Consider the following 27,311-nt stretch of genomic DNA (forward strand, 5'->3'; position numbering starts at 1 on the left):
AAAGAACTCAGTTTCTATATTTGGTACACTCGACAAGGCTCAAATGCAAAACTTAAAAGAGTCCGGATCAGACTTGTGTTTCATAAAAACTCATGTTTATGCATTCAAACTCTTTCTGTTTTTTTGTGTTTTTTTTCATGACTGATTAAAAGGCAGAAAAAGTTCCTGAAGTTAAAGTTAACTATTGATGAGTTCTTTGTTTAAAAGGACACATATATCTGGCACAAAACCTAACTGTACTGACTTGCGGACATGAATAGGATGTTATTCGTTATTTGTTCGTCAAACAATGATCACGGTGCAAGAATATTTCGTATAAGAACATTACCATTCCTCCGTCCATTTCTCCCTGCCTTTTTGCTCAAGCTCAACCCACTTTTATAATGCTGTGATATTTCTTCAAGCGAAACATTATGTCCAAAAGTGAACGTTTGAAAGTTTGAAAAAGAATTACTATAAGTTATTTAACTTGTTTTCCAATCCATTTTTCGTCATATTCATGTTTTGTACCTTTTATCTGTAAAATTTTGTAATAAAATATTTATTAAACTAAAGTTGAACATTATCTGAAAAATCATTATCATCACATGGTTCCATACAAAAAATCCTAGGTTTGAGCTAATGACTTATTTTTAAACATATGTGAGTCAGCTTTAAATTTGTACAAGCGTTCCAAGGGTAAATTCTGATTAAGTTTAATGAATAGTAGACCAGATTTAAAGCCTCTATTGTGTTATTTTATTACAGTTATTGAAATTAATTAAGTTTTTATAACTATTAACGCGTCTGAACAGTTTTGTTGTTGTTGTTGTTATTTTATCATAACCCGAATGACTGTAGACATGAGCTTAAACGTTCTAAAACGTGATTGATATAAGCGACAACTTAGGAGGAATTTGGGAAATATTGCATATATATAAGGTCGATATCAGGTGCATACTCGCCAAATGTTTGCCAATTTCAATATTGTTATCATAGCGCTATTATATAAGGCAGAAATATGCAGTTAATATGATATCAAAGGGAGTAACTATACATATGCGTATATGAGTTGCATGGTAGAGTTGTCTTAACTGTAACTTATGCTTAGCGCGATACTTGTACCAGGTGGTTCTTCTTGTTGAAACTTAACAGCAAAAAATCGCGAGAATATTAAGCGATTTTTGCGCACAGTGCTTTGACTTCACAACAGGAAATAACCATTGCGTCAGACCGACGACCGGTCACAATGAAAAGGAAGCGAATAATTTTTTTATGATTTTTTGGGGGTTAGATTTGACCTTGTGTCAGGTTTTGCCCCATGTGATCCATTTTTACAAACCGTTGAGACTTAATCAAAGGCATATTCTGACCAAGTTTGAACGTTATCTAACCAATCCCTACGAATATTTATTTTTCATTGTATATATATTCCAAGGACGCCCGTGTGAGACCCTCGCGCAAGATGTTTTGCGGAAAGGTAAATTACCTTTTCTCACCTCGGTAAAAACCTTTTCTCACCTCGGTAAAAATAAAGTTAAAATGTATTTTTTGGTTTATTCGAGTATAGATAAAAATTTGTGGTTGTCAAAGATATGCGCGCAGTGATTCAAAATATTTAAATTGTCAAATCGTTCTTTAAATTGATCTACAGAGAGTGAGGCATACTTTCTTGAATTCAGTGTACACATTTATTTGAAGCCATTTGAGCGAGAAACGTTTGTGTGTTTTTTTATTTTAAATATGGCAACAACACAAGATTTCAATGGGGTCAATTCATCAATTAAGACTCTCAGGACTATAAATAAAATGACCATACGATATGGCACTGAGTGACTGAGTATTCAAGTGCGTGATCATTCGGACAGATCTGTGTTATCTCAAGGTAGTTTGACCAGTCAAGTGTTTAAGTGTTTCCTAAAGCCCCGGTTTGCGTGATGACAATAAAACAGTAGTTCTATGCGGGTACTTTATACTTGGGTAAGATAAGGACTTCCAGCACTGCTAAATATTTGAATCGACTTATCTTGGGGGGGATCCTTTATCGAACAGACTGGATATCGTTTCTGCATATCACACTAAGAAACAAGAATACTAAGAACTTTACGGACAATGCATAACTCCCTAAGCATAAGCATAAGGAGCGCCACGGTCACTGTTTTTTTACCCAGACAGATAAAGTAGACGTATCTATCATGTTGTACTTAATGGTTGATCGTAAATGGAACGACGTTGTGATGCAGCTCAACTTCGTTTTGAAATCCGTACTGCTGCGTGTTTTGGAAATGTATCTTGGTGTTCTTATTAACAAACTGAGTCTGTTTGGTATGAACTTTTCGAATAGTTTGACAATGACTGCAAGGAGCGAGACCGTTTTAAAACTCGATGGGTCGATTTGCTTTCTCATGATACAATACGTACATTCGATCGGAATAATTTTGATAGTTAGGGTTACTGCTCTCAGTAACCTGTTTTATTGCTGCATCATTTACTAACCACACGTCAACTATCAGTTGTATGTGACCTACGCATAATGTACCGAAAGAAATTATGACGTAACTTCCTTATCCTTTCTGAAATTCTCTCAAACGGTAACGTATTTTATTCCTCCTCCAGAAATCGATTCTGTTTAGCCATTTATACAAACAATCTTCTCTCAAGTACTTTTGTATTGGTAAATGAAAACGTTAAACGTATCTGTATATTTCAAGCAAAAATCGCTATTATCATTTTTTTTTTCGGCTTCGGTATTGGGATAGTAAACTTCATGAACAGTTATAGGTTTAATGTAAAAGGTTAATAAAGTGAGGGTCATAAATAAATAGAATACAATTAAAAATTACACTTAATCATTTGTCAAATTCATGCTGATTATTCTTTATTCTCATTGAGGAACATAAAAGAACAAAGATGCCGGCCATGCCACGCTTTGGAGAAAGAACCAGAGACCGGTCTAATGCAGTCGCACCCAAGGTCACGAGGTCGAGTCGTTTGGCGGCCAAATCACCCAATCGCGAGGGCAACGCCGACAACTCCCACGCCATTGGTCACAGCTTCATCAGCTACGGTCAGCACGGAGGTTCAAGGTCAAGGGTCTTCACATAGGTTTGCCGGTTGTAAGACCTAATTGAGGGTCCTACGCCGGGACAAGGATTTCCCGATGAAGTGGCTTAGGGCGCCACAATAACAGGTAACGAGTTGCAATATTTCAGCCACTTCCAGCAATTTCTGGCAGTGGCGTAGCTACATATAGGCCTGGTCGGCCTGGGCCTTCAACTTGTTTGGAGAATGACAAAATTAAATAACCGGAAAAAGCAATAAAAACTCAAAAGTTTTTTTTAATTATGACCAATGCAAGTTTGGAACTTATATAAACTATGTGCAAGGTGATTTTATTTTAATCGTTGCATATTTAATAAAGTGTGTGTAATTTGCATATAAAATGGATGCACAGTTTGCTTTTGGTTTTTCTCCTGAAATGCTTCTTAATTTCACCATTTTGCTTCTTATTTATAAAGAAACTTTGGGATGGAGAGGGGGACTTATCCCTAAACTCACATAGATCCATCAGGCATACAAGTTTTTCAGGCCTAGCTACGCCCCTGTCTGGTAACACTTTCTTTTAGGGCGTCCTTACCCTAAAACCCATGTCTACAGGCGAAATGTCTTCAATTTTATATTAGTTTATATGAATAGCAAAAGAGCAGCTGCTAAGAGCTGCAGAACGGGATTGTTAAAATATGACAAGCAGTTAAGATGCTGAATAGCCTTTGATTTATTGGACTGTGGTTGCTATTTGTCACGTGCGTGCCTAGAAACTTAAAAGTCTGCTGGGTTACACAGTTGCTATTTGTCACGTGCGTGCCTAGAAACTTAGTCTGCCGGGTTACACCCCAAAGTACTTGCGGTCATAATTGAAAAAGAAATTTCTATGTTACGCATGGATGCCCTTTTAATATACCCCTAATGTCAAATTTTAGAACTTCCCCTATCGCAATGGTTCCAAAATCAATCGGTGGTTTTCGTTTAATCACACATCGCTCTTACTCACATGGGCTAAACGTGAACGCCGGGATTGATCGTCGTTATGTATCATATGGTGAAATATTCTGTTTCTGATAAAGTCGCAGATATGATATTTGATAAAGGGTTCAAGGCCTTAAGGTTACACACCACCATTGTTATTCCCTATATAATTCAATGTAAAATTATAATTTTCAGACAACATTTAAAGGCATTTCGAGCGAATGCAGGCTATGATAACCACATATATTCTTAAAGTACAAGCTTTAAATTACCTTATAAGCCAATAAAAAAGGGGGGTCAAGTTATTCCTAAGAAAAATCACTCCACTTGAAAAACAAACTCTAAAAATTGCACCGTCCGCCATGACAGATCTTCCAAAATGACCTTTCAACTATAGGGCAGCGGTTTATGCTTTAATCTCTGCTCTAAATGATAAATCAAGCAAGAATAGATACTATAAAAGTTTCAGGAATAATGATAGTTTTGATTTACAGTGTATTGAGCATGTGAAAACATGTCTATCAATCATAAGAACATTTTTTTTTATTAAGAATTTTCCACACAACGGAAGTACATATGACGTAATGGTGACGTCATTCCTTAATGGTGAAAAGGGATATAAATTATCATCCATGTTACTACCTATACACCCGTCGGATGTTCATCTTCTTTGCCCGAAATTTGTTGGCAATATTCTATTTCGACAATGTATGAGTTATGGTTGCAGCTACGCCCCCGCTCATTTTGAAAAGTTTGCAACATTCTTTCACAGGTCCGTATCGGAGGCATGCAACTTACAATCTCTAAATAATTTCATATTCGCGGGACCCTGGGATTCATATATTTGAAGTATTTTGGTCGATGGGTTCACGTATACTTTTAATCGTCTTCCTTCCTTTCTCGGAGGTAAAATCCGCCGGTCCGACAACTTGTTTAACATTTTTTGGTCTCGAAATCGACACGGTAACCATGTCAATTCGAGTACCTGCGGTAAAAATCTAAGACTTACAAAGGTCAATAAGTTACATCATAAATTGCAGCAAATTCAGATTGCGGAAATTATAATCACTTGCTGGTAAATTTAGCTTTGCTTGTCAAGCTATAAGGGGAAACGCGCATTTAGCAGATGATTGTACGATGCAATGATAGGTATTCACAAACCTTATTTCTTCGTCCGTAAAACACAATCTTTAAATTTTTTGATGATGTGGTTATTTTTTAAAACTCATTTAACGGCATTGTTCACATGCTTTAAGTCTGTGGATTTCAAATGATATCTTAGAATAGTGGAATGACAGCGCCGGGGCCAACAGTTTAGGTGCGGCATGCTACATGCAGGGGCGTTGGCTTTCTTTCATGGTCAGCGAACTGCAGTGTCAAATTGTTTTTTGTTTTGTTTTATTACAAGGCTATACCAATTATTAGAGCTAGTTCCAGTTTGGTTAGCCTTATACATTTGGGCCCCTCGTCTCTCTAAAAAGTTGATCTTGTGGTCTGACAATATGGGCCTAGTGAAAATACTTAACAGTCATCAAATCAAAATCAAAGCGCGTGGTGCACCTACTCCACCCCTTAATTCTGTGAATCATGTCCCATGACATTGGTTTTAGAGCGCGTTAAATACCAACCAAAGAAAATAACACGAAAGGCCCAATTCCGGAAGTTTTACTTGCGGAATTCCTCACCATCATTTACTCGCCGTAGCTGAAGGACTCTTAAACTCCGCTAAAGCCCAAAACACCATGTCATCGTATGCACAGGGTCTGGCCAAGTTTTCCGAGTTTGGAACATAGTACTCTTCATCTCATTTATGTAACCTCAGTCAAGCGCTCCGGCCACTGCACGATTATATGTTATAAGTGCAAAAGGATGGGGGCACTAGATCCGTTATCTCAGTTTATAGTGATAAAACTCCTTAAAGGCTACCACCATCAACGAGCGGGAAAAAGACACACGCATGCCCATCACACCACCTATTTTAAGAATTGCAAGTTTGAAGTTACCCATTTTTTGCACCGATAGATACGAATCTTCCCTTTTTCTACAGCCTTTATCATTATATATGTTGGATTCTTCTGGATACAGGATCGTCAACATGATATTATTTTTATAAATGACATCGCGTTTGGGAAGGTACACTTAACATTACATTACGTCACTCAAAAACAAACCAGCTTGGTGCCCCGGAAACAATAAGCATAAAAAGTTCTAAAGACATGGTTTGTCCCGTAAGCTCTCTCGTGCAGTATCTGCGAGTGCGCCCAAAGTTGCGGGACCCCTATTCTGTCATTTGGATGGCTCCCCTGTCACTAGGTATCAGTTCAAATCGGTGCTCAAAAAGGCATCGGGAGTGGCAAGTCTTGACTACGCGGTTCAGTTCTCATATGATTAGGATTGGTGCGGCCACCTCAGCATCTATTAAGGGTATGTCTGCTAAGCAGACACAGAGGGCCGGTCGATGTCACTCACAGGCCGTCCGCAGATACATTCGCCCAATCTGGTTAATGTCCCCGATCTGTTATCAATTCATTACAATGGACCATCAGGATTTGGCAATAACTGACTAAGGTTTGACCCATTTTAACATAGTCAGCATAAATGATTAATATTTAAGTTCTTGTGTATTGCAAATCGTCAAATAATCATAGCATTATTTTAATGGGATTCCCTATAACTCTTTATTTCAGCCTGGTGTATCGGTCTATCGATCATATAAACACTTATACCAAGGTTAAGTTTGCGGGCAGGCGGGTCTAATATTGGCCCCAAAAACGCTGAAATTATCTGGCAGGCATACGGGGGAATGCCCCTTAATCAAGTAAAATATGTATTGTCTTTTCTAAACGAACGGGTTCCCCCTTCTGGTACATTGCGGGGCTAATGGTATAGGTCGGGAGCAAACTTTCGATATTATGTCCGAGTTGAAAATCTGTTGGAATTCAAGAAACAGCAGCTGGCTAGTATTTAGCATTTTTTATCTGACCATTCTAGTCTCAGACTTGCTTGAAATGATATTTCAGGAGTTTTGTACGAAGTCATACATATTGGCTCGCCTGTTTGCGTTTGAATGTGTGAAGTACTTAAAACCTAACAAAATTTAATGCATCTATGGCTACACTAAACTTCAGCTTCTTTTTTCTCAAATGCACGGCGTTTTGGCATATCGACCGCCCAAAAGGTATTTTGGGGGTGTTCCTGGATCCCTTACGGTCCTAGATTAACCTTTTCGGCGGTGGATCCCTTCGGGCTCCATATGGCGGCTTCGATGTGCCAAAACATTTTACATAATTAGGAAACCGCCTTACGCAGTCCGGTACCGCTGATTACCAGGGTCAGCTGCGGACGGTGATTCTAAGTTTCAATACGTTTGTGACTTTGTGATCGGTTGTGTACTTTGTGAACATTCGTGACTTTGTAAACATTTGTGACTTTGTGAACTTTGTGACTTTGTGAAAATTCGTGACTTTGTGAACATTTGTGAATTTGTGAACATTTGTGAAAGGGATGACATATATGGTCAAGTTACGACCCCGTCTCCCGCTGTCCTTAAAAAGCCGTGCATTCTTCTAGTGCAATAATTCTTAAGATTAATAATATTCATAAATAGACATTATCAATTAACATGTGTAGCCTTTTATAAAATAACAGTGAAGATAGTGTGATGTGTAAGTTTGTATAATAAATACATACTGTGGTGTAACGTGAATAGTCTGGATTCCTGGTGTTCATAGTTTAGCGTCTAGAAACTTAGTTTGAAGAACTTGGTTAAACCATATAAACTGGACTTTGAACAGTTTATACAAGATGTCCGTCAATTATCTGGAGGTGCATGATGTCTGTCGATAATTGGGTAATAGCATCTTGCGACTATATTCATAAAATCGTAGCCTGAGCTGTCCATTAACCTGTCATTATTTTATAAATAACAATCCCTGCTAAGAATGCATGATGTATTATATACTTTATGATTAGTGGCGAGAACAAGTATTTATACTCGATGTAATGATTCACTTTTATAATTATGAAAATAAATATATCTATCCTTGATAATATGAGGAAGCACCCTTAACTGCTTGATTTTCGTTTTTTCGGCAAGTTTTGTCTAACATGTGCGCACTTTTATATCCAAGCATACTTGAATTCAAAAAAAATGTGTGCGTTTTAATGCTATCAACGCTTAACTGAAATAAAGAATGTTTAGTAAAATGTTTAGATGCTCCCATTTTCTGAACCTAATTTGTTTCTCAGAAATATAAATACATTTATCATGAACCAAATGAGCACCTCGAATAACTGGTATAGTTGCTCGTCATTATCTAAATAAATCCGATTATAACAAAACTAATTTACTTATCTTCTTTGCTTCATTCAGATGTATTTTTTAAATACAGTTAACTATTTGCGCAGGTTGTAGTACTACTGAGAGGAAATGCTTTTGACAAATAAGACCAATTAGTGTCCCTACTTCAAGTTTCCGTGTGTTAAACACACCACGTAATAGAAAGATGATGTGAATTAAAGTCTTAATGATTAAGAATGGCAATAGTGAGCGTATATTCTAAAATACGACTTCTAGAGCATTGTAAATTGTTTGCTATTAAATAATGAGTAAGAAATTTAAATTCAGAAAGAAACATGTGTTATATATTCGATATCCAAAAAGAATTTTAAGGGTTTTTGTTTTAATAAAAACACGGGGTCAATTCATCAATTAAGACTCTCAGGACTATAAATAAAATGACCATACGATATGGCACTGAGTGACAAGTGCGTGATCATTCGGACAGATCTGTATTTTCTCAAGGTAGTTGGACCAGTCAAGTGTTTAAGTGTTTCCTAAAGCCCCGGTTTAAGCACAATTCAAATGCCCCATTGAAGTGACCAGTCTGTGGGTTTCCCATGTCAACCAACGTTTGACATTAACGGCTCCGGACCGGACTCAGTATATAATGTCCTCTGAACAACAGTCAATTTAACAGACTGACCAGTCATCTGTCCAGAACTAAAGCCATGTTTTCGCTTATCGCCGCAGCCTGCCTCCTAGCCGCCGCACAAGGTTTGGGTTTATTTTGTTTTTAAACAGGATAATATAATTAAGGAAAGTACAGTATAACTTTATATTTTTAAATGGAAATCCCTGGAAATTCTTGCTAAGTGCAGTTTGGGTTTTTTTCTTAATGCAGTACGTAAAGGCATGGCAAGAATCAAAAATACATACGACACAATGTATATTCAATCGGACATCTATCTGATACTGTTTTATGTTTCGTTCGATGTAATAATGTATAATTTTGAGAGCTATTGACAGACTGTACTGTTGGTTTTACATACTGTATATAAGTATGAAGGCTTTTGGTGGGAAGAAATTTTTATTTAAATGTTCTCAAAAATGGGCCGATTGTAAAGATCTTTATTAAAGATAACAACGTTATTCACGCGATCATTGTTAACTTTGAAACGTCAACTAGTTAACGATGTGCTGATATATTTCAATAAAAAGTATAGCAAAAACAGTTATCTCAAAGATGATTATATATATAAAATGCTGATCACAAGAGTATCGATTAGGATTTTAAATTAAACAACGAAGACGTTAACAACGTTGCTATCTTTAGCAAATCTAATAATAATCGGACAATGCTTTAAATGCTTTTATCGGACAACATTACTAAAATGTGTCAAATGTGATCTCGCTTTATATGACTTATTCAGATAAGTTGTTTATTCAGATCATTTTAGAATGTTCTTGATATTTTGTTTTGGTAGTGAGAGCCCATCATTCGTTGTTTTCAGCCGAAAAAATGGCATAAATCCACGTTTATTAAAGCCAGACTTAAAGTTGCACAGTCACAGCTTGACCATTGTAGCGACTTTTTGTTATCTTGGAATGTGCCAGATTTTATTGTCTGCAAAAACGGTGATATATGAAAAGTTGCTAAAATAACAGATTGTAGTTTTTAATATTAACGTTTGAACATCGATGTTTTATTGTTAAATTAAAAGCGTTTCTTACACGTAAAGGAAATTGTAATTTTCGGCAGTTTTCCTAATAATTGAGTTGTTTTACAATGGTTGTTATTTTATATGACTGAATTGAAAGCATCGATGCAAAAAAACAGCTGATTCTGAAACATTAAAAATAAAAGTTGTCAAATTGGTCAATCTGTTAGAGTGCAGCTTTAAGAATTGCTTATCAAAAAGCATTTAAATAACAATGCTTTCTCCATTTTTTAAAAACATATTGAAGAAAAAGGAGACAGAGAGACAGACAACGAATATACAGTATGGGAAAATCCTAGTGAATAAACGTTTGTGTACGGCACCAGCACATCGAGAATAATCAACGGTCTGTACATGACGACGGTTGTCGACAAGTGCTCGTCACGGCGACAGCTGGCCATCTCGCTGAAGCGCTGATCATTCTCTTATGGTGTTTATGTTCCTTTCTTTTAATATCCGTTCAATCACGGACATCGACAAAAGCCATTCGTGGATTAAAAACGGTGAAATAACGACGACGGCTGTGTCTCTCCCCCAGACTGATGCAAGTGATGTTCATGCTTTATTCATTACAGGCAATAGCCTATCGCGGATCATCAACGGTCAGGTCACGACGACGGCAAGCCATCCTCACCAGATCTCACTGCAACGCTGGTCGTCAACGTATGGCGTCTGGTATCACACGTGTGGCGGGTCTATCATCGCCGACACCTGGATTGTCACTGCCGCTCACTGCGTCGATACTGCAACGTACGTTTTACAAATATTTTTCAGTACCATTTGAGTGAAGTGTAGAAACTGAAGGTCATTTATAACTTTGTAATTTGTAATTTTAAAATGCTGTTTGACTATTTATTTAAGGGCTTTTATAACTTAAACAACAATGAACTACAATTTTCAAACAGAACATCTCCAATTCGATTTTATAACACTGCAAAAACTAAAATATAGTCATCAAAGGACATTATGTGTACATAGATCTAGATAAGTTTTCAGATCAAGAAAGTTTCAGGACACTATATAAAAAAGATTACACAAATTAACGCTTGTTATCATCAAGGAACAATATCGAAAGCCGTATATGGCAAATCGCCGTATTGTCCTTCTTCACCTTTGTACTAAAGACATTGCGCCTATCATAACGTATAATCACCAATTAAAAGTCCTTATTTGGTACATGTTTTTTTGCTTTAATTGCCATATACATGTATGTAAAGCTTTACCAGTTCTCTATCAGTCTTTATTGCGTGTATTTATCTTAACAGTTGTATATCTATTTCAGAGCAAGCGTACTGCAGGTTGTTCTCAATGACGGACGACTAAATGATCCCAGTTCAAAGGCATATGGAGTTGCCAAAATTGTCTTGGTAAAATTATTCCCAATATAAAGACGATTTTCTGTTAAATATATAATAATGCTAAAATCTCTAAATAGTTATAAAGTGTTCAAATCTGTAACGCATTTCATGTCTCGTTAATAGTTGAATTGAAACAGGATGTTACGTGCGAATATACAGCTGTTTGAAACATTCGGAGTAGGATGTGTAGTTCCATCAATACCACTTCTACTTTTTTCAGCTAACACTTCGCTTTTAGCAAACATTCCAGCTGAATTTGAATACAGCAAAACAGCTGTGTTTGACAATTGAAATAATTAATATACCACTACACAAGAAATACCATATACAGTCAAAACTCGCTATGTCTGACAATTGAAATAATTCATATACCACTACACAAGAAATACCATATACAGTCAAAACTCGCTATGTCAAAGTCGTTGTGACCTCGGGAAATACTTCGAAATAACGCACATTCGATATAACCGAAATACAAAACATGTCTAACTCAACCAAACAAATTCAAAAATAACTTCGACATAACCAGAACATCTCGAGATAACAGAGTTCAACACAGTGAGTTTCGACTGTATTAACCTTTAAGAACCCCAACTACAAATAAGGTTTTGCCAACCCTAACGACATCGCCCATCTCCAGCTGAGTAATATCATATAATAACCTTTCAGCACCCCAACTACAACAAAGGTTCCTCTGCCTACCCTAACGACATCGCCTTGCTCCAGCTTACCTCTTCAGCTGACCTTTCCGGGGTCAACGGGATCATCGCTCTGGCCAACAACGGGGAAAACTTTGACGGACAGACGTGTGAGCTCAGCGGATGGGGACATATCGAGACAGGCTAGTGATTAACTGCATTTATTTATAAATTGTTTACAGCTTTACGCATAGAAAGAGAACAAAAATGGTTTTATTTTGGAATAATAAGGAAAAATAGATTAACATGTTAATTAATAAACAGAAGAAACGTGTTATATAATGTCAGAGAAGTACCTGCTGAGCATTTGATAGACCAACGGCATATAGGACGAACCTTTATAATGCATAGATCGACGGTATTTTGGAAAAAAAATGTATTTCATGTGTCTCCGGTCCGTATAGAAAAATCCGACCTGAGGGCACCTGCGTTGCCAGGTAACGAGGCGTGCCCGAGGGTCGGATTTTTCTATCCGGACTGGACACACATTATTGAACTTTTTCTAGCATACCTTAAATTTTTTGTGTAAAAACACATTTTTGTACACTTCACCAATAAGTGCGTTCGATGATGCCTGCTGACGTTATTATGCGCAGTCATGTGTATTCACTGCATACGTCAAGAAATTCCTTCAATACAAGGTCTTTTTTAAGGGTTATTTTGTTTTGTTTTGAAGCCATGTCTTTGTAAAGGTAATGTTTATCGAAATCATCTATTGAAATACCATATTCATTCTAACATAGTGTCTGATAAAAGAAATAAAATGTATCGCGTTATGTTATCTAGCATGGGGATGCCAGCTGGAGTTTTCTTTGGCTAAATTCACCGGAAATACCTTTGCAATTTATAGATCAACGTTAATATGTTGGACAAACCTGTGCAATATGCACATGTGTAAGATTTCAGAAATACGTTCTCGCAATTAATTAAAGCTGTTTTGATTTTATCAAATATCATTAACTATACAAACTTTAATTTATTTGACACCCTTTAAATACATGTGATATAATTTTCGAGATACAACACTCATACCTTTCACCATTCTCCATTTTTCCAGGCACGAGCCCAGACAAGGAGACCCCAAACCTGCTGCAGGAGACGGACGGTGTGATCTACACGAGCAGTCAGTGCTCAAGCGTGTGGGGCCGTAACTATAATAGCGACGCCCATATCTGTATTCACAACCCCTCAACCGGAACTTGTCAGGTATGCATAACCCTTCTTTTTTCAATGAAAGCAAAGCCAATCCACAACCTAACACCGGAACGTGTCAGGTTTTAAGATAGACCAGAACATAACGTTCACTCGACCGACTGTTCAGAACTTTGTTCAGAACAAAGTTGTTAACTTTAAAATCGCTACTGCTCAGAGGCCGTATTCAATAAGCATCTTAGTAATAATTTTCAACTAAGTAAAAAATTGCCATTTTTCTAATTTGAATTTTAAGAAAACGAACATGGTTTGTACACCAAAAATATGAAAATAAGCAAGAAAATGGTTTAAACAACATATGCATATGAATAAATCTGATGAAAAGTAGCAGGTATTTAAAATAATCGTTGTCAAAAATTACGAAATTCTCACTAAGTTGAAAATATTCACTAAGATGCTTATTGAATACGGCCCCTGGAAGTGTATTGGATATAGGTGTGCTCTACAGTAATTCTTACAATATTTGAGACAACTGTTTTATCGATTCTTGTTGTATTCAGATATATGAGTACTTTTTCAAGTATTTCGCGTTTAATCGTTATCAACTTCCTCGCTAATCTCAGGGGGTCCAACGTGTTTTGTGTTTCCCGAATTTTAAGTGAGGGAAATGTGTGATGCGGAATAAAATTGGTTTCGTACCGATATATTTTGCTTCATGTAGGGTGACAGTGGCGGCCCCATGGTGTGTTACCGAGGTGACACACCCGTTCTTGCTGGAGTGACCTCCTGGGGGGCGTCCGGATGCGGCACCAACTATCCCAGCGTGTACGCCCGTGTGTCCACTTACAGAGCCTGGCTAGACCAGGAGATGACCGCGCTGTAAAGCAACACGCTGTAATGCACCGCCTTTCATAAGATAATGGACTTTACTACATCGGATTTGGATTATGTGACTTGCTTTGTTTTATTTGAAAAAGGTGTATATATATTTGACACCGCCTGGTAATCTTTTTTGATTATCCATTAAAATCTCGAACAATAATGAGTTATTTCACTTTAAGTTGTGATGCAAGAGCCCCAGAATGACACTTTCAGGTCAACAGTGTGGTGAACGTTTACTTTTAATTTTCAAACATGCTCATGCAACTTAAACATATCATACACAGTTATACCTAGCTCAAGATGTACTGCTATGTTATCAACAAGAATGATGTTTTCTTATTAGATCCACGAAGTAGGTAATATCAATATAAACACTCCTCTTGACTGTATCATTCAATTTAAATAACTCGGACTAAAAGTTTACATTTCAAACACAAATATCATAAAAAAGTGAATCCCGTGTATCTTTGTCAGATAATTGAAACTGGCAATGTTCGCAAACAAAAAACTCAATGTGATTAACGCTACATCATATTTAAAGCTGCACTCTCACAGATTGAAAGTTCTGACAACTTTTTTGATTTTTTGTCTTGGAATGAGCCATTATTGCGGAAATGCATGGACACCAGTCATATAAGACTGCTGACAAAAAATTAGATCGCAGATTTATATATTTAAGTTAAAAAATTAATGTTTTATGTATTTTTCTTAAACCGCTAGTAAAGGTTTAAGCCATAAAACATTAGTTTTCGAACGAAAATATCAAAATCTGTGATCTGATCTTTTGTCAAAAATCTTATATCATTGGTTTGCAGATATTTACGCAAAAAAAAATGGTCTTTACCAGGCAAAAAAATAATACAGTTGTCAAAATGGCAAATCTGTGAGAGTGCAGCTTTAAGAAACACATGAACACTCATGTAACATAGCTTGTATAGAAGATAGGGTTTGCTACAGAAATAATGTTTGTTCATTTTACCACTTGAATATAATAAGTGTTTGACAGTTGTTTTCCGCATTAAATTACTTGGTTATGAAGATTGATAGTCTATTACATAATTATTTAAGATATTAGGATTATATTGGCAAAAATGTTACAGACGTCAAAAACAAATATATACCATATATGTTATAGTATTTAAATGACTTCACTACACCGTGAACACAACTTAACCTTAATTCGGGATGTTATGATGGTATGAGTTCGAATCGCATGAACACTACAAAATATTTAAGTCGCTTATCTGTTCTCACCTGTTTAAAGGTTCCCTGAGAGGTAAATACGTGTCAAATTAGGACAAGAAACCCGTTTCATTAAAATATCTTTACCTCACGTATCTTAAATTGTCTTTAATCTTTATAAACGTCACAAATGGATTTCCCCATTTTGTTCATGTTTAAAAGTGGCTCAGGTTCAATAAACATAATGTAGCACAATAACGACAATATGACATTTAAATCCACTTAGATCTTCGTAAGAACATACCCCTGGACTCTTTGACTCTTTCATTTCATCAAGTAGTGCAATTAACAACTTTACTTTTGTAAAAGCTATGTACCGCTTTACACAGGAGACAAAAGCAGACACTATATACAATTTGAATGTTCACATCAGATTATGCAATGATAATTTTCATATAAAATAGAAGCAAGCAGAAAAGAAAAAAAAACAACCAAAAGCTTCTTCTTCTTCTTCTACTTCAACATAACATTTTGCAAGGGTAATATTCTAAACATCTATATAATATACTTATTTATATGAAAATTAACTATTAGTTATATTTTTCATTGATTTCATTTGACACAAATTGTCGTCATTGAAGAAAATACTTAGATGTAGATATAATAACAATTCAATTCAATTCAAAGATTATTGACAGATCGGCATAAAATAGCCTTTGGCCATTAACAACATAAATATGGCACAAGCATATATCACTAGAGAATAACGGAATATAGACAGATGGACGGACGGACAGACGGGCGGACGGACGGACGGATGGATGGATCGATCGATGCAAGGTAACGAAGTCTACGTTTTCATCGAACAGACTGGAGATCGTTCCTGCACATTGCACTAAAAACTAAGAATACTAAGAACTTAGCGGAAAATGAATAACTCCCCAAGCATAAGCATTAGGAGTATCACAGACGCTGCCTTTGGTCCAGACAGGTAAAGTTGACGTAAGTATCACGTTTGAAACGTTGTAATAAAATGGTTGGTCGTAAATCGAAGACCGTAAATAGAGACTTGATGGGTCGTTTTTTTCTTATTCTTTCACCTTATAGAAAGACACTTTAACGGCAAACAAAAAATAAACTTGGGCTAAAATGACACGAAAAAAGCAAAAGATTTTGCAAGAACTCTAATTTTCATTCGAAATAGGGATCTTACGACACGATGAAACTTTGTGTTTTACCTCTGGATATTATTGCCTCACATCAAACTTCCGTGCTGCTGTGCGTTTTGGAATTGTTTTTTGGTGTTCTAATTCACCAAAAAGGATCGGTTTGGTATGAACTTCAAAAATGAATTTATTGGGGGCGCTCCCGCACGCATCTCCTCTTTAACCGTCCAAGTGTTATATTCATATCAATACGGGAGAGAGAAAAATAGCCATATAACACGCTCATTTCCGACTACAAAATGTTAAAGTGTTCTTGAGGGAGTAACCCCTTCATTCCCATGCAAACATTTTATGCCATACACTTTCGGCTCTGAAGGGGTGGGACACATTTCAAAACGTTGCGATCTTACTTAAACATCGATTCCTGGATCCCCTGATGTTTTCGAAAAGTTTGAAAAAGACTGCAAGAAGCGAGACCGGCCTGGGTCGGTTTTGTCTTTGCCTTTCACTTTATTTAAAATGTAAAATAACGCAAGTTCTTCCGCAAGGTCTGTTTTTTATGGAAAAGCATTTAATATAGCATTATACAACTAGCATTACCATATAAGTGCGCATTCCGCTGATATGATCATTCAGAACTTCGTAAAAGGTAATTTAGATGTTGCGTGCTACTTTTTCAAATTGATTGAACATTTCTAATTATTATAATTATTTTAGGAAAGAAATTACAAGTGGTGTAATATAAAGTGAACTATTCACGCAGGTTGTAATATTCTCAGAGCAAATGCTTTTCGTAAATAAGTCCACTGAGTGTCCCTACATCCAATCTCCGCGTGTTAAACACGCCACGCAATAGTTTAATGACGTAAATTTGAAATAAATAATGATTAAGTATGGGCATAGTGAGCGAATACTATAAAATATAACTATTAAAGCATCGTTGATAGTTTGTTATTAACACTTTACTTTAAATTATTATAGCTTTAATTTGAGAAACAAACATTTGTTAAATATCCCATATCTTAAAAGAATTTTCAGGTGGTTTGTTTTTATAAATACACAATGTCAATTCATCAATTAAGACACCCATAACTTTTGATAACACTGTAAATAATCATACGATGAGGTAACTGAGTGATTTGAAGTGCGTATGCATGCGGACAATTATGCGTTATCTCAAGGTATTGAATAGTCAAGTGTTTAAGTGTTTCCAAACGCCCAAGTTTTAACACCATTAAAATGTCAAGCCCCTGTGAGTTTCCCATCTTGACCAGCGGTTTAAATTTACAGCCCCAAACCGGACCCAGTATATAAGGTCCCCTGAACAACAGTCAATTCAACAGACTTATCAGTCATCTGTCCACAGCTAAAGCCATGTTCTCGCTAATCGCTGCAGCCTGCCTCCTAGCCGCCGCACAAGGTTTGGATTTATTTTGTTTTAAGATAGGGTCATAAACTTAAGGAAAATTCAAATAAAATAATATTACAAGCATTATTAACTCACTGATTGTGTGTTCAACAATCTGTATAATAAACGTTTCGCAATTGCCCATGGTTTTTATACTCTTCCCAGTGATTTATGGAGATTTATCAGTTTATTAAAAATGACATTTTATTGTTTTAAACAGTGAAAAAATCAGTTCTATGTTTCAACAGCTTTAGAATTTAAGCCCGCTTTTACCAACAATGCATGTTACCCCTCATAGAGCTTTGACATAATTTTAATTACGTTATTTCAGAAATGGCTTTCATACGTACGTTCGCTCTTGATTTTCGCGCCATGTACATATGAAGGGTGTTTCCTTTTACTACGTTAACTCACTATTCGCTTATATTTTATACATGAACGTTTACTAACAAGAAATATATCGAATGCATCCAACTGCTGATCTGTGTTTATATTGAAGAAAATGCAATATAATATCTAAATTAAAATTCCTGGATATGTATTGCCAAGTGCTGTTACGTTGGTTTTTACTTAATGCATTGCATTTTGACATAATTCAATGCTATTTAACAAAATACAGTGCAGTTTTATTTATTTTGACTAATGCAGTACGTTTCGTTTAGGCATGGACATGATAAAAGGAGACGTACGCCACACGGCATATTTCTATAGGATCCTTTTTTGATGTTCTGTTTCATAATTCGTTCGGTGCAAAAACATACAATACTTTGAAAGAAAAACCACTACTGTCGGTCCAAATGCAGTAGCTTATTTCAGTTTAAGTTCTGAATAAGACTAGACAATCACAATTCAAACATTTATAGTATACATGTATAACTATTACCCTTTTTGAACGGGGGCCCTTCAGGGCCACGTTCATAGTAGGCACATCAGATCGTTACTACAAATCATTACACGGTGATTCGGTCGAAATAATGCGCTCATTGAATGCTTGTTTAGGAAGCTATTGATTGTAATGAGGATGTTTTATATTGTAGAGTCAAGACTGTTCGTGTAAACAATTATGCTTTTCATTCAAATGTTCTCAACAAGGGGCAAATTGTACAGATTGTCATTCAAGTTAACAACATGATTTACAAGATTTGCGCTCCTATATTTAAATAAAACAAGTATAACAAAACAGTTATCTCAAAGATTGTTATAAGTAGTGCTGATCACAAGTGTATCGACGGGTGCCAGAAAAACATAACAGTGAAAATGTTAATATCAGTTCCTTTTTGGGGCATTTATTAAAAAATATCAAGTTAAATTGAAATTGAAGAAGACGTAGACATTCAGAATTGTTTTGAAAAGTTTTCGACTGAGAATTTAAGAACATTCGAAGAACTCGACTCTCCATTTACAAAGTATGAAATTAGAAAACCGGTGAAATTGCTAGGAACTAATAAATCATTCTCTTTGGACTATAAGTATCTTCCATGGCCGAGAGTGTTAGATAGGTTCAACTCGACCCGAGCGTAGGGTGTGTTATGGAAACGAGGTTAACCGAGTTTTCGCAAAAAAATAAGTAAAAATGTGTTGATTTTTTTGCTGAAACTCTTTTGTACGTAGTGAAACTAAATGCGTATGGATATGTAATAATTCGTTGTTGTCATGGATATGCGCGCAGTGATTCAGATTATGTTAATAGTTAAATCGGTTTTTAAAAGTTCTAAGGAGAGTGAAGCATTATTTCTTGAAAGATGTGTAATTAGCATTAAAAATATTGCCTCAAGACAAGGTTTCTATGATGCTTCAGACGACGGTCTTCAACAAGTGAGGTAATTTCAATGTGATGACCATTAAAAAGAAGTTCTATACGGGTTCTTGTTTTATCTTTGCCCGTGGGCAAGATAAGAATTTCTAGCATGGTCAATTTATCAGATCTACTTATCTCAGGTGGGAGAAAAGAATTTCTAGCATGGTTAATTTTTTGGATCTACTTATCTGAGGTAGGTGAATATATTATCTATGAACATTTCAAAGAGAAATTTACATATTGGACACCCCTTTGGAAATTATGATTAATTACGTTTTAGAAAAGCAATGCTTTCCAAGCTCGTGGTCAAAGGCGCAGTTTTACCTATATTTAAAAAAGATGATACTGCATTAACGATTGATACATGTATATATGTTTATAAAACGGTGATATAAGACTGCTGATAAAAGGTCAGATCACAGTTTAAAATATTAACGTTCAAAATCGATGTTTTATGGCTCGGAGAGTTTCTTACACTTTCAGAAATGACTCTCGCAATTTTCTAAATAATCAAGTTATGTTAAATTAGGTTAACGTTATCTTATATATATATCTTATGTGCAACTGAATTGAGAACATAAATGCCTAAAAACAGTTGATACTAAGACAAAAAAAAGTTGTCAAATCGGTATATCTGTGAGAGTGCAGTTATTAGTGTGTTTTTATAATAACCGAACATTTTGTCTCATGTTTTTCAAGCAGCATTCAAATAAAATGATTTCTCCATGTTTTTAAAAAAAAAATCATTGAAGAAGAAAAGAGACAGAAAGACAAAACATGGACATAAGGTATGGGAAAACACCAGTGAACCAACGTTTATGTACGGAACAGGAGCTCATCGGGAATTATCAACGATCTGTGCATTGTGCGAGACTGACAACGGATGCCGGTCATGGCGACAGCTGGACATTCCAAATAGATCTCCCTGAAGCGCTGGTCATTCTGTAATAGTTTTAGGGTGCTTACTTTTAATATCCGTCCAATCACATTAGGTTTGGACAATAGCCATTCCAGGATTGTAAGCGGTAAAATAACAACGACAGCTATGATTCCCCCCCCCCCTCGGACTGATGCAAGTGATGTTCATGCTTTATCCATTACAGGCAATAGCCTATCGCGGATAATCAACGGTCAGGACACGACGACGGCAAAGCATCCTCACCAGATCTCACTGCAACGCTGGTCGGCATCGTATAGCGTCTGGTATCACACGTGCGGCGGGTCTATCATCGACAACACCTGGATTGTCACTGCCGCTCACTGTGTTGACACTGCAATGTACGTTTTACAAATATTCTACAGTACCATTAAGGTCATTCGAAGTACCCGAAGGGAACCTATACCTTTTGTAATTCGGAATATTCAAATACTGCTTTACAATCAATTTAAGAGATGTTATAACTTAATCAACAATAAGATACAATGTTTGCAACAGATCTTATACAATAAGAGTTTAGAAAGAACTGAAAAATGCTATCAAAGGACATTCTATGTACATAAATTTGATGCGTTTCCAGATCAAGCAAATTTTAGTACTCTTTATGAAAATGATGGCACAAATTAATGCTTTGGTCAACAAGTTACCATACAAATTTCCATACATGAAATATACTTGTCTTTTGATTCCTTTGTACTAAAGACATCATAGCGTATAATCACAAATCAAAAACCATTAACAGGTATATAAAGCTCTACTTGTTCCTTTATTGTGTCTATTTATCTTTTAAACAGTTCTTTATCAAAATGCTTTACCTTGTTTCCGGTTTAATATAGCCATCACGTATGTTTTCTGTATTTCCTGAACTCGTTGAATAAAAGTGTGTATTATATGACGAATCGTGGCAGATCCTATAAGTATGTATCTTTTTTCAGAGCAAATGACCTGCAGGTTGTTCTCAATGACGGACGTATGAATGATCCCAATGCAAAGGCCTATGCAGTCGCCAAAATTGTCTTGGTAAATTTGTCACCATTTAAGGTCCATTTTCCGACAATTAATAAAAAAAAGAAAAAAAAAGTGTAAATGTCCATATAGTTTTCAAAAATTGTAACGCATTTCATATGTCGATAATATTGTTTCGTATGAATAAACTGATGTTTGAAATTTTCGGAGTATAATGCGTAGCTCCTTAAATAATACTTGTATTTTTTAAGCTATTATATTCAGCTTGTGAAAACATTCCAGCTGAATTCGAATACAGCTACACACATAGCTGTATCTGATAATTGAAATAGTTCATGTACAAATACATGAGTGATACCATATAATCTTTCAGCACCCCAGCTACAACAAAGGTTCCTCTGCCTACCCTAACGACATCGCCTTGCTCAAGCTAAGCTCTTCAGCTGACCTTTCCGGGGTCAACAAGATCATCGCTCTTGCCGACAAGGGGGAAAACTTTGACGGACAGACTTGTCAACTCAGCGGATGGGGACATACCGTGACAGGCTAGTGATTGACCGCATTTATTTTTAGATTGTTTACAGCCTTACGCATAGAAAGTGAACGAAAATGGTTTTATTTTGGAATAAAAAGAAAAAAATATCGACATGTTTATTTAAACAGAAGACAAGTGTTATATAATGTCAGAATAGTACACATTCGATAGACCAACGGCATATATGACTAACCTTCGAATTTTAATAAAAACGGTTTGTGGGACTACTTATATATATTGTCGTGTGTTTCCGGTCCGGACAGAAAATTCCGCAGCGTACCCGAGGGTCATTTTTTATCTATCCGGACCAAACACACATGAGTGATAGTTTTTCTAGCATACCTTAAGTTACTTTTTGTGAAAAAATGACATAGGAAAACGCATTTTTTTAATATTTCGCGCAGTAATTTTCATTCAATGCAAACGTCAAGAAGTTTAATATAACGTCTTTTAAGGATTATTTTGTTTTGTTTACTTTTCTAAAGTAATTGTTCATGGAAATCATATATTGGAATATCATAATAATGCTTACATAAAGTGTATACTTAGCCAAATAAAAAAGTATTGCGTCACGGCACGAGACTCATCTAGCATAGGGGCGCCAGATTATAAGTATTTTTCATGGCCGAGAGTGTAAGATAGGTTCATCCCGACCCAAGCGTAGGGTGTTATGCGGAAACGAGGTTTACCGAGTTTCCGAAAAACACCCTGCGAGAGGGTTGGGATGAACCTTTCTCCCACCTCAGATAAGTAGATCCAATAATTTTACCATGCTATAAATTCTTATCTTGCCCACGGGCGAAGATAAAATGCCCGTATTGAACTCCTTTTTAATAGTCGCCACATTGTAATTACCTCCCTTGTTGAATACTGTCGTCTGTAGCATCATGGAAACCTTGTCTTGTGGCATATTTAGAACGCTAATTAATTATTTCTCGCTTCAAATGTCACCATAAAACAGTATTCACGCACCGTTCAAGAAATAATGCTTCACTCTCCTTAGAACTATTTAAAGACCGATTTGATTATTAACATAATCTGAATCACTGCGCGCATCTCCATGACAACCACGAATAAACGAATAACCGTACGCAATTATTTTCAATAAGCACCAATTATACGAGTGGCTATGGTAGATGCTTTTTCTCCCAACTCAGTTAAACAAAAATAAGTAAAAATGTTTTTTTGCTGGAACTCTTTTGTGCGCAGTGAAAATAAATGCGTATGGATATGTGATAATTCGTGGTTGTCATGGATATGCGCGCAGTGATTATAGACAAATCGGTCTTTAAATAGTTCTGAGGAGATTGAAGCATTATTTCTTGAACGGTGTGTGTAAACTTTTTATGGTGACATTTGAAGCGAGAAATAATTAATGAGCATTCTAAATAGTGCCACAAGACAAGTTTTCTATGATGCTACAGACGACTACAACAAGGGAGGTAATTACAATGTGAGGGCCATTAAAAAGGAGTTCCATACGGACTCTTGTTTTATCTTTGACCGTTAGCAAGATTATAAGTATCTTCCTTGGCCGAGATAGTAAGATAGGTTCATTCCGACCCGAGCGTAGGGTGTTTTGCGGAAACGATGTTAACCGAGTTTCCGAAAAAACAACCTGCGCGAGCTTCGGGATGAACCTATCTTACACGAGCGGCTATGGTAAATGCTTTTTCTCCCACCTCAGTTAAACAAAATTAAGTAAAATGTATTTTTTGCTGGAACTCTTTTGTGCTTAGTGGAAATAATTGCGTATGTTATGCGATAATTCGTGGTTGTCATGGATATGCGCGCAGTGATTCAGATTATGTTAATAGTCAAATCGGTCTTTAAATAGTTCTAAGGAGAGTGAAGCATTATTTATTGAAAGGTGCATGAAAACTGTTTTATGGTGACATTTGAAGCGAGAAATAATCAGTTAGCATTCTCAATATTGCCACAAGACAAGGTTTCCATGATGCCACAGACGACAGTCTTCAACAAGGGAGGTAATTACAATGTGGTGACCATTAAAAAAGTTCCATACGGGCATTTTATCTTCGCCCGTGGGCAAGATAAGAATTTCTAGCATGGTTAAATTATTGGATTTATTTATCTGAGGTGGGAGAAAAAGTTTTCCATTTCTGCTAAATTCACCGAAAATGCCTATCAATAGTGCTAGAAGAACCTTTACAATTTATTCACAAATGTTATGATGGACGAACCTGTGTAATATTTAAGGAATACGCCTTCGCAAAATTAAAGCTGTAATGCTTTTATTCAATATCATGAAACTGTAAATGGTTTGACACCCCTAACATACATTTGATAGAATTTTCCAAGACTTTTTCGTTGAGATACAACATTCATTCCTGCCACCCTCCTCCATTTACCAGGCACGAGCCCAAACAAGGAGATCCCAAACCAGCTGCAGGAGACGGACGGTGTGATCTACACGAGCAGTCAATGTTCAAGCGTGTGGGGCCGTAACTATGATCACGCCGTCCATATCTGTATCCAAAACCCCTCAACCGGAACTTGTCAGGTATTCTTTACTCGATAAAAGGCGAAGCCCATGCCTGAATATACAACCTTCCACCGGAACGTGGCACGTTTTGAGCTATACCAGTACATAACGTTCAGTCGACCGTTTGTAAATAACTTTATTAACGTTGTTAACTATTAAATCTGAACTGCTCTGGAAGTGTATTTGATATCAGTGTGATCTACAGTAATCCTTACATTATTTGAAGGAACCTTTCAGCGGTACTTGTTTTATTCCGATATATGAGCACTTTATTAAGTATTTCGCGTTTAAACTTTAACAACGATCTCGCTCATCTCGTTGTTAACTTCAACAAAGTTTTAAACAATCGGCTGGTACAATTATCCCTACTCAACGTCAACTCTATAATTCAGTTTGAGATTGCTTGCATGGTCTTGGCTTTGATTAATAACGCATGAATAAGTTCAAACACTCGTTTCTTCTTATAGGGTGACAGTGGTGGCCCCATGGTATGTTACCGAGGTTCCACACCCGTTCTTGCTGGGGTGACCTCCTGGGGAGCGTCAGGATGCGGTACCAACTATCCCAGCGTGTACGCCCGCGTGTCCAACTACAAAGAATGGCTGGACCAGGAGATGACCGCGCTGTAAACGATCGTGTTATAACGGACCTCGTTGTACATGATAATGGCTTAATGTGATTTGGATTGAAGACAAAATGCATTTTTGAAAAATACAAAATAAATATTCAGCATTTAAAGTGTATTTAATTTTCCCGCAAGTATCATAAAAATACAACAGTTTGTACCACAGGTAAAGAGATATGATCGAATGGTTAACCCATCTTAATACAAAGCGAAAATAAATCTTTATTCTTCTATAATTGTCCATTTTTTTAAGATATAAGAGTAAAATATAAGCTACATTAATTCACCTTTTTAAAGAATTACTTTCTTAAATACCTTTGTGATAATGTAAGGAAAGAAATATATCAGAACTGACGGGTAGGAGAGGCTAGTTGCAAACCGGAAATACATGTAGGATTGCTCTTTGTACTCAAATATTCCTGTATAACTATTGGGATATGACGAGTGGAGGGTTATTTCTGGAAACCTTTGATTTCAGAAGTGAGAAAGCATATAATAAACATGGGGCATTATTTAATATAGTTTCTGTCCTTATCCTTATAGATAAGCATCAGTGATTCCATTCAGTCCATTGGTCAGTTATTTTCAAAATATAATCGAAACACTCAGATTCTTCCTTTAAACTTAAGTTGGATCTAAGTTGGTTATTGAAATCGGCCCCTGACAACATGGTTTGTTTGTGAAATCGGCCCCTGACAACATGGTTTGTTTGTGAAATCGGCCCCTGACAACATGGTTTGTTTGTGAAATCGGCCCCTGACAACATGGTTTGTTTGTGAAATCGGCCCCTGACAACATGGTTTGTTTGTGAATCGGCCCCTGACAACATGGTTTGTTTGTGAATTTTGAAAAACAGTCTCTTATGAGTGTGCTTCGTTTTCTATCAACAATTTCTTATCTCTAATCAAGCGGATACCGTATTCGCTTCATTGCAGGCCAAAACTTGAATAATGCCAAATTAATGGTTCGTTTCCGAGCCACCGCCGCAAAAGCTGTTTCCAATATCTACGTAAAGAATAATAATATAATGTACTGTTTTAAGTCAACACATTCTTTAAGAGAAAATTTATTGAAAGTTTATTAATAATTGACTATCACGGGCGGGGTATAATTAAAACAAATAAGCGATATGTAGCTGCCTTCACGTTTGTAAAAATAAAATGCCTGTGAAACTAAATATTGGTTTTGATTAGCCTTTCTGTAATAAAAACAGACATTAGTGTTAAGGAAAATGCTTACAAAAAAGTCAGCATTAGACGTTGGTAAAAATGTAAATATTAACCCTTTTCTCGAGTATTTCAAGCATTTGACGTCGAAATATATAATGATCGAATACTTATAAATTGAGGAATTTGCTAGGAGCCATTATAAAACAGTAATAGAACAACATATTTTCTAAGAAATAGCCAATACGATTCCTAAAGAAGACGGGCCATTGAATTGCATGCATGTTCAGCAGATAATCTTATGCATGAAAACCTTTAAAGGACTAGCTCATGTTCTTGTAAAATGAATTATTTTACGAAATAAAGAGTGGCAAGTCATTAGTGGTGTTAAAACTAAGAAACTGACAGCCTCAACAATTGTTAATATACGCTCATTTTTGTCTTTGAAGTCCAGGCCCCGATATCACGAACATACTTAAGTCAAATCTCAATCTCAACTCATTTTACCACATAAAAGCATACTGGTGTATTGCACTGAGGTGAAAAACAGACAACATGGACAAGCCTAGCAATCAAACATTCGAATATAGACCCTGTTTAGAGTTATGTACATTAGGGTTGCTGGTTCAAAACCGTTAGGTTGCCCGGTAAGCGCAGTGGTTAGCGCACTCGCTTGTCACCTAGACGACCCGGGTTCGATTCCCGGCTAGGGCGCATGTGCGTTTGGTTATTGGTCACCAAGCCGGACAAGTGGGTTTTCTCCGGGTTCTCCGGTTTCCCCCACAAGACCACACTCTCGCGTAAAATCGTGCCAACGAGAGTGATTAATATAATGTTGTAATAACTTATTTCACAATCGTTGTTAAATAAATATGTTTAAACTAAAACAGTTAAAACGCATATACGTGTATGTTCTAGGATTGAGAC

At 36.4% G+C, this 27,311-nt stretch overlaps 2 protein-coding genes across 2 annotated transcripts; both read left to right on the forward strand.

Moving 5' to 3' along the window:
• The first annotated feature begins 2,889 nt into the window (after nucleotides 1–2,889).
• Nucleotides 2,890–14,096, forward strand: LOC128246201 (fibrinolytic enzyme, isozyme C-like). Its single transcript, XM_052964390.1, has 6 exons — nucleotides 2,890–3,058; nucleotides 10,581–10,755; nucleotides 11,288–11,372; nucleotides 12,033–12,204; nucleotides 13,119–13,267; nucleotides 13,935–14,096. The coding sequence occupies exons 1-6, from the start codon at nucleotides 2,890–2,892 to the stop codon at nucleotides 14,094–14,096; spliced, it is 912 nt and encodes a 303-aa protein (XP_052820350.1).
• Nucleotides 14,097–17,796: 3,700 nt separating this feature from the next.
• On the forward strand, nucleotides 17,797–25,331 carry LOC128203127 (fibrinolytic enzyme, isozyme C-like). The gene is made up of 6 exons (XM_052904410.1): nucleotides 17,797–17,863; nucleotides 20,753–20,927; nucleotides 21,522–21,606; nucleotides 21,926–22,097; nucleotides 24,463–24,611; nucleotides 25,061–25,331. Exons 1-6 carry the CDS (start codon nucleotides 17,818–17,820, stop codon nucleotides 25,220–25,222), a joined length of 789 nt encoding a protein of 262 aa, XP_052760370.1. The 5' UTR covers nucleotides 17,797–17,817; the 3' UTR covers nucleotides 25,223–25,331.
• The last annotated feature ends 1,980 nt before the right edge of the window (nucleotides 25,332–27,311 follow it).

This window comes from Mya arenaria, chromosome 9, assembly GCF_026914265.1.
Source record: "Mya arenaria isolate MELC-2E11 chromosome 9, ASM2691426v1".
Lineage (NCBI taxonomy): Eukaryota > Metazoa > Mollusca > Bivalvia > Myida > Myidae > Mya > Mya arenaria.